Here is an 8,686-nt window from a genome sequence, read left to right as displayed (position 1 = left end):
AAGGGAGGCGTGCGCTGCTGCGCAGGCGCAGTGGCCCGACGGCGACCGTGTGTTTCCAAAATGGCGGCAGCGATGGATGTGGATACCCCGAGCGGCACCAACAGCGGCGCGGGCAAGAAGCGCTTTGAAGTTAAAAAGGTTGGGTCTCGCCAGCGCCTTCCTTAGGGAAGCTAGAGAGGCGCGGACCTGGCCTGCAGGCCCGAGGGTGACTGAGGCGCGGAGGAAAGGGCTTCATTTCAGGGCGTTCCTGGGACCGGGTACCACGAAAGGAAGCCGGGGGGCGGGTCTTAGGGTTGATCGGCGTGACGACGGCCCACTGTCAATGGAAATGTTGGTTTTGCTGTGAGGCGGAGGGGCCAATCACTGAGGTGCTTATTGAGATACGCGGGGTTGCGACTTGGCTGCGGGAGCCAAGCGCTTGGGCTGTCACTGGAGTGGTTGAGGGGTGGGGGAAGGACTGGGTGGGGTGGGTGGAATGGGGAGTCTGAGCGACTGCGGTGGTGGAGGATGGGGCAGTGCGGCGCAAGCCGGGAACCTGAGGTCCTACCGCATTGGAGGCCTCTGAGAAGCCCGGCCGGTGATCTTGTCCCGCCCCCTCTGAAGCTTAGGGTCCTCTGAATGTTAAGGGACCGCAGCTTGGTCCTCGCCGAATCGAGACCTCCATGAGCCCCTCTCTGGCCCTCACCTCGCCGAGTTAAAGCGTCTCGAGTGTAATGTTTGGCTTTTCTGAGACATGTTTTGGTTTGTCCCGCAGCTGCCCCAGTCTTGTGGTTCTGTCACGTCCAGAATCTCCCCTTCCCCCAAAATAAAAAGCATGGTGGAATTTGTTAAAAAGAAAACGCGAACCCAGATCCTGTGGCATTTAGGGAGGGTTTTGTACTAGTTGTTAATGACCTAGTAAGAGTGGGAAAGCAAAAATGTGTCTTTGCATGAGATGTCTTAGTGTTTGCCAACAGTTTAGGAGAAAAGTGTGGATTTTCACCTAAGATGAAATAAATCTGTTCAAAATGAAGATTCTGAAGTTGGGAAGATGTTATCCCTGGAACATCTGGTTAAACACTGCTTTTTTGGCGTTTCATTGTGGCCACTGCTGCTCAGTTAACAGCCAGCAGCCATATTGAAGAATAATAGAAGTAGGGGTTTTTCCTCCAAGTCGGAGCTGTGTTGTGGCAAGTGCAGAAGAAGTTACCAGGCACTGAGAATTGGGTTTAGGAGAGAAAGGTTTGGGAGTTGGCACCAAATTTGTGACTGAAAGGGGAGTTTGGGGGGGCGTATTTATAATTGTGCAAGTCAGAAAGTTGAATTACTGGAATACCACTTTTAGATAAACTCTTAACTGGAATTACCTAACTAAATATAAGAGTCTGACCATATAAAAGTTGAGAATCAGTTTATTTGGTGATTGGAGCTCAACAAAATTTTAGTGAATTCTAAAATTTGTCGTAACATAATTCATAAAGTAATCTTGTAAGATTTAAGTGATGACCTTGTTCTGTGTACTGACACTGGATAGTTAGTTATCCAGCTTATCCCACGATTACCCATTTTATGATCCCATCATCATCTTAGTTCATTTTGTTCCCCGGCTTTCTCCTCCTGGCTCATGCTTCCAAAGCAGCCCTGAAGAACAGATATTTATGCAGATTTTGAGCTCTTCTGCAACTGCTAGGACAACCTGCACAGTAATTCAACTTTGTGTTTATTAAAACCTTAAAAATGATTCCTAATTTGTTTACATTGATATGACTGACTAAATTATTTTAAGCTATAGGAGAAAAAAGATGACTCACTAATTTCTGTGTTCATATACTCAACCTTTTGGAGAATGGGAGAGCATACATGCAGCCTAATGTCGTCCTTTAATATAATTAATGATAGTAATGTGACATCCAAAAACTCTTTTGTTTGGTGGGTCCCTGTGGCTAAAGAGATGATAAGTGCAGCTGTAGCATGAAATCCTATAGTGTGTGTGTGTTATATTAGAAGGAGAATGCATTGTTCCCTCTTTTTGTCTTTGCAGTGGAATGCAGTAGCCCTCTGGGCCTGGGATATTGTGGTTGATAACTGTGCCATCTGCAGGAACCACATTATGGATCTTTGTAAGTAATTGGAGGAGGATGGGAGGAAGTTGAGAAGGTTACAGGGATTGTGGCTATCCTGATGTGACCAATTTTCTTCTTCACAAAGAGATATAAAACCTAGTCAAAGCATTCTGTCTTTTGCATCTACTCTGTTGGTGTGTTTGAAATAGAGTAGTTTTTTAATGATGTCCTGGAGGCATATCCAGCACTTAGAATAAATCTACTCAATCTAAAGATGGCAGGGACACATTTAGAATGAATTGTGGACACAGAGGCACTGTTGATTCTTCCTCTGTGTCTCCCATCTCATATCCAGACTCAAAAGAAGAAAATAAACTTCAGGCTAAAATATCCTATCACAGATCCCCCCTTTAATAAATCTCTTTGTTAATTTAAAAAAATTCTATCAAAGCTAGTTTTTACTGAGCAAGATTTATAAAGAAAAGCCTAAGGAGTAAAGATGTTCGATATTAGCCCCAAACTTAGTAAAAAGGACATCATTGCCTACATCTAAATGGGTAACTAATTGCACTAAAAAAAACTTCATTTAAATCTCCACATACTGTATTACACAAAGTGGTGAGCACATAGCGATCTGATTATCGCTTTTGATGAACTGACTTCGTATCTTTATAGTACTAAGGACAAGAATATTGACCAAACCAGGAGCAGTTGGGGTTACTTTTTCATCCAGGAGCTACAATGGTTTGTTACCGAGATCAGAAATGGGGCAGAGAAATTTTAAGTTTCTAGATTTTGAATTATAGGCATTTACTTTTTAGATCGCTCATCTTCTTACTTTTTCAGGTTCATCTTGGGTCACTCTCTTGGTCACTACGGTATTTATCTGGCCTTCTTTCCATTTTTGAAATACCCATTCTCTTTTGTAGATCCCTTACATGCCTTATATATCCTGTTCCCTCTGCTTTCACCTCTTTTCCCCTCTACTTTTGTCTAACCCAACACTGTCTAGTCTAAATGTAAGCCACAAATGTGAGCACATACACTATACAAAATTTTCTAGTACCCACATTAATAAGGTAAAAAAAACAAGTGAAATGGAAACTTTTTGTTTTTGGAGTGGAGTCTCACTCTGCTGCTCAGGTTGCAGTATCATGGCTCACCATAGCCTGGAACTCCTGGGCTCAGACAGTTCTTCTGCCTCAGCTTCCCAAGTAACTGCGACTGCAGGTGTGCACAAGCATGCTTGGCTAATTTTTTAATTTTTTTGTAGAGATGAGGTCTTACTATGTTGCCTAGACTAATCTCAAACTCCTGGGCTTAAGTATTTCTCCTGCCTCAGCCTCCCAAAGTGCTGGGATTACAAGCGTGAGCCACCATGCCTGGCCTGAAGTTAACTTTAATTCTGTATTTTATTCAACCTACTATATCCAGAATTTTTTTGAGTTGGAGTATCACTCTTTGTTGCCCATGTTGGGTACAGTGGCTTGCTCATGGCCACCGCAGCTTCGACCTGCTGAGCTTAGGAGATCTGTAGGCCTCAGCCTTCCAAGTAGCTAGAACTACAGATGCACGCCACCATACCCGGCGAGTTTTTGTGATTTATTGTAGAGACAAGATCTCGCCAAGTTGCCCAGGCTGGTCTCAAACCCTCCAGGCTCAGGCAATCCTCTCGCCTCAGCCTCGCAAAATGCTGGGATTACAGGCTGAGCCACTGCACCTGTTCATATCCAGAATTTGTTTATTTCAACATGTAATCAGTATAACAAAAATATATTTTATATATTTTTTTTGTACTAAGTCTTTGAATTCACTGACAGTACATCTCGACTCAGACCAGTCACATTTCAAGTGCTCAGTAGCTACATGTGCCTAGTGGCTATTTCATTAGGCATTATAAGACTAACCCATAGTTGATCTTCTGATCTCATCTTAAACTTGCTCAAAGATATTTTCAATTTGGAAAGCACAAATCAAATATTTTGTGTTGGAAAGCCATGGCATGTGCTAGTCATTTACTGCCCTTAACTTCTTTGAGCTTTGACCCTGTTTACCTTTTCACACTACAGTAACAACAGATCAGCAGCTACCATGATGTTTAATATAGGAACCCATCAAAGAAAAACACATGCACAGAGTTAAATGTGTTTGGGTGGGGTCATTGATTACGTCCTTGCCGTTTCTGTGCCTTGCATTTTCTCTTTTTTCTTTTTCTTTTCTTTATTTTTTTTTTGAGTTGGAGTCTCACTCTGTTGCTCAGGCTGGAGAGCAGTAGCACACTCACAGTCACCCCAGCATCAACCTGCTAGGCTCTGGTGATCCTTCTGCCTCAGCCTTCCAAGCAGCCAGAACTACAGGCGCGTGCTACCACACCCAGCTAATTTTTTACTTATTGTAGAGATGAGGTCTTGCCAAGTTGCCCTGGCTGGTCTCGGACTTGTAGGCTCAGGCAATCTACTCACCTCAGCCTCCCAAAGTTCTGGGATTACGGATTGAGCCATATGCCTTGCATTTTCACAAGGAGTTGTACCCAAAGAAAATTTTGCTTTCTTGGGGGTCTCTTCTGGACATAGTTAATGATTTTAACAATTTTATGCAACTCTGATTTTGTTTTAATGACTCTCAATTTAAGTCATTATATGACTGTCTGGATGCAATAGAATGCACTTCTTGGGAGGACCACAAAAGACAAGAGCCATCCACATACTCTCCTCTTTGAGCTGAATGATTGAGGGATCACAGCAGGCAATGATTCATATTTTATGTGTCAGATAAAGTAGAGTATTGAGCTCCTACAACAAAAAATTACAAAAAAAATTTTTAAGTCATGTCCTTTTTTTATTCAGTGAATACATCCTGGGCATTTTGGTAGGCACCAGGATAAAACAATGACTGAGATCAAGTTTTTACCTTTAAGATACACATATCCACTGGAAAGAAGTTAAAGATGAAAGTAAAGTCTTGATTTAGCAGTGGCCATTTTCTAATAAATCTGCCTGGCATTAAATGAATAATTATATACATAGCTATAAGTAGGAATGATTACAGCTGTGCCCCGGTCAGACTCTCCTCCAAAGCATTCCTTATCTGAAAACTTTCTCATTTGACTCCTTACTGATTCTGCATGCCCTCCTATAGCTTTGTATTTATTTTACATTGTCCCATTTCTTGGTTGTATTAAAGAGTTGCTGAAATACAGAGTGTGCTAAGTGTTATTTTCTCTGTTACTTGATAATCTTATTCCAGATAAAGTGGGTAATTTCATTTTAGACCTAGCCTTTGTCCATAAAACCGTTAGTAGTGTCTTCCTAAAACTACTCATCTGTCAATGTTTTGAAAGTGTGAAATCTCCACTTTTGAGATGAAGCCATTGCTTCCTTAGCAGTCCTTTGGTGGTACTGCTTTCGTATCAAAGTTTAAAAGTTCCCAGCGTTTAAAAAAAATCACAGGATAGGCTTTTGCATTGACAGTGGTATGACATGGCCCATTATTGCTGTCTGCCTGCTCCAGGTTGACAGTGAACAGTTCCTGCCCCTGTTTAAACTAACTGGACTCAGCCTATGTACTTATTCTCTGCAACAAAAGCTGGAAAACATCTTATATTTGAGCACATTTTACACTTGTATTTAATCATTTTCCATGCCATAACCCTTCCTATCTGGCATTCTAGCTTGCAATATTATTCCTCCTATATATTTATGTTCTTTGTTAGGAATTTTCTGGTAAAGAATAAATATATATATATCTGGTTCCCACTCCCTCTATTTATAGAATCTGGTTTTGTTTATTCAAGTACCCAGAGTATACTTTACACTTGGCGTAGAAAAACAGGGTCCCCACTCCGTGGGAGCTTTGAGTTGGAGGATAAGGAGAGAGATCAGGTATGTAAAGAGATACTCATAATGTCATTTGATCGGTATTATTATGGGGTTTTTTTGTGTTTTTTTTTTTTGAGTTGGAGTCTCACTCTGTCGCCCAGACTGGAGTGCAGTGGCTGCTCCCGGCCACCGCAGCCTCGACCTGCTGGGCTCCAGCGATCCTTCCGCCTCAGCCTTCCGAGTAGCCAGAATTACAGGCGCACGCTACCGCCTGGCTGATTTTGTGATTTTATTGTAGAGATGAGGTCTCGCTGCCCAGGCGGGTCTCAAACCTGTGGTCTCAGGCAATCTGCTCACCTCGGCCTCCCAAAGTGCTGGGATTACAGTCTGAGCCACTGAGCCCGGCCTTGATCAGTATTATAATAAATAAGTAGTATGAGTACCCGAAGGAGAGGAAAACAATTCAGGATTGATGAGTCCGAAAAAGCCTCAGTCAAGAAGTGTAAGCTGGGTATTGAGGGTTAGGGAAGGTTGGAGTGACAGGAGGAGAGTGCTCTAGGTATGGAATAAGGGCAGACAGGAAGGAAAGGACCATGAAGGGAGCTTGAGGGATTACTTAGGGTTAGTAATGCCCTAGGCCACAACCAGAAGAAGGACCTAGAACAAATTCAAATGTGGTGATGTGCCTTCATGTGGTTTTGGTTTTTTACTTTAATAATAATTGTGGTTCTTACTTAGCTGGTTTCATAATACACAGTCCTCATCTAAGTTAGAGGATCCAACTTGAAGGATGACTTGAAAGATCTTATTTGCCATTCTCTTAAATACTGTAGTATGTTCATAGCCCCAATAAATTTTTTGAATACACTGCATAGACTCTACTTTCTTCACTCTTATCAGATGGCAAACCAAGTCACTCTGTAGTAGAAATCTGGGTCGCAAAAGTAAGTTTGGTGATTTCAGATCCTTTACCTTACATTTTTTTGAAAGATGAAAAAAACCTTTAGGGTATATCACTTTCCAAGACCAAATATACACCATTAACATTTCAGCATTATTTTCTTACAGTTTTACTATTTTCAACTTATGGTAGTTTGAAGTAATTGTCTCCTGTTAAATAGTCCTTTCTGAAGCTCTCATTCTTCAGAAAGGAGACTCCATTTAGTTACCATCTTCAGAAAAAGCAAATTATACATCAGGAATTCTTGTTCTTTGACTATCTTCGGTAGAGTTTTACCCACCAGTTCTCTATCTCAGTCAGATTTTTATTCTATTTAAATTCCCTTCTCTTGATATTTGGGTACATTTGTAGTAATTTGCTCTACTTTCCAGACAGAATCATTTCAGGGACAAAAAGCATCACAAAGTGATCAGCCCCAAATTTCTGATCCATTGCCTTAACAAATGTGCTTTGTTTGATAGTGTTGTGAAGAATTGAATTTTATTGCTTTTCACAGAGCATACTCTACAGGCCTCTCCACCCCTTTTATTTGCTTCTGTCCCAGTTACTTCATTAGGAATTGGAGCTCGTTACCCACCTGGGCCTTCTTGTAACCAAGCCCAAATGTTGTAAGTGCCTAAGAGAAAACACTTTCAAGTACAGGGAAAGATGCAGTTCTGAGAATAGTTAAGAGTTATGAGGTGGCTTTAAGACTTTACTAAATTTACCAAATTAAGAGGAATTACTAGCTAGGCACAGTGGCTCACACTTATAATCCCACCACCTAAGGAGGTTGAGTTGAGAGGATTGCCTGAACACAGGAGTTCAAGACCTGCCTGGGCAACTTGGCAAGACCTCATCTCTACAGTAAATTTTAAAAACTAGCCAGGCATGGTGGCAAGCACCTGTAGTCCCAGCTACTTGGAAGGTTAAGGTGGAAGGATCACCTGTGCCCAGGAGGCCGAGGCTGCAGTAGCCATGATTGTGTCACTGCTCTCTAGCCTGGGTGACAGAGTGTGACTTCAACTAAAAAAAAAAAAGGAATTACTTCCATTCTGACAAGTCACGTTATGCTCAGAATTCAAAAGAACCTTTCCCATTTCTTACTCTCTTTATACAGGATAGGAAATCATCAGAAAGCATACTGTTAAGTCACATCTCTGTTTTTAGTACTTATCCTTTTTCACATTCATTCTTCAGAAGGGCAAAAAACAATTATGAGCCAGGTGTGGTGGCTCACACCTGTAATCCCAACACTTTGGGAGGCTGAGGCAGGAGAATTGCTTGAACCCAAGAGTTCAAGACCAGCCTGGGCAACATAGCAAGACCTCGTCTCTACAAAAAAATCAGAAAATATACCGGGTGGGGTAGCATGTGCCTATAAATTCCAGCTACTCGGGAAGCTGAGATGAAAGGATCACCTGAGCCCAGGAGGTTGAGGCCGCAGCAAACCGTGATTGTGCCACTGTACTCCAGCCTGGGCACCAGAGTAACACCCAAACTCAAAAAAAGGGAAAAGGTTGTTGCTCCCAACATCCAGTGATCCTGTTGCTCTTGTTCCCACAGGTATAGAATGTCAAGCTAACCAGGCGTCTGCTACTTCAGAAGAGTGTACTGTTGCATGGGGAGTCTGTAACGTATGGAAACATCTTTACCTACTAGCATGGCTTGTAAATGTGTTTTAACTTTTGCTTTGCCAGTATTGAAAATAACTAGGGGCGAAAAATGGCTAGCCCACCTTTCTCCCAAAAGATATACGAATGTTAAGAAATATTTTAAAGGCCAGATGTCTTGTGGAACTAAGTTTGGTGAATAAATTGAGTGTTCAAGTCTGTGTGTGTGTGTGTGTGTGTGTGTGTGTGTGTGTGTGTGTGTGTGTGTGTGTG

The 8,686-nt window shown here is 42.0% G+C and overlaps 1 protein-coding gene across 3 annotated transcripts in view; it reads left to right on the top strand.

Annotated features, from left to right (window-relative positions):
• The first annotated feature begins 27 nt into the window (after positions 1-27).
• Positions 28-8,686, top strand: part of RBX1 (ring-box 1) — a 17,769-nt gene continuing 9,110 nt past the window's right edge. Inside the window, exons 1-3 of one of the 3 annotated variants that reach the window (XM_008058129.1) lie at positions 28-138; positions 2,021-2,099; positions 8,367-8,437. In XM_008058129.1, the coding sequence (XP_008056320.1) occupies positions 61-138; positions 2,021-2,099; positions 8,367-8,437 (228 nt within the window). In that variant the 5' untranslated portion in view covers positions 28-60. The remainder of the gene's footprint in view (positions 139-2,020; positions 2,100-8,366; positions 8,438-8,686) is intronic. The other 2 variants (XM_021712379.1, XM_021712377.1) reach the window with 2 other exon arrangements.

Source organism: Carlito syrichta, unplaced genomic scaffold (assembly GCF_000164805.1).
Source record: "Carlito syrichta isolate Samal-C Ts95f unplaced genomic scaffold, Tarsius_syrichta-2.0.1 Scaffold303220, whole genome shotgun sequence".
Classification (NCBI taxonomy): Eukaryota; Metazoa; Chordata; class Mammalia; order Primates; family Tarsiidae; genus Carlito; species Carlito syrichta.
The sequence above is the reverse complement of the archived record's forward strand: the minus strand, read 5'-3'. Positions and strand labels throughout refer to the sequence as shown.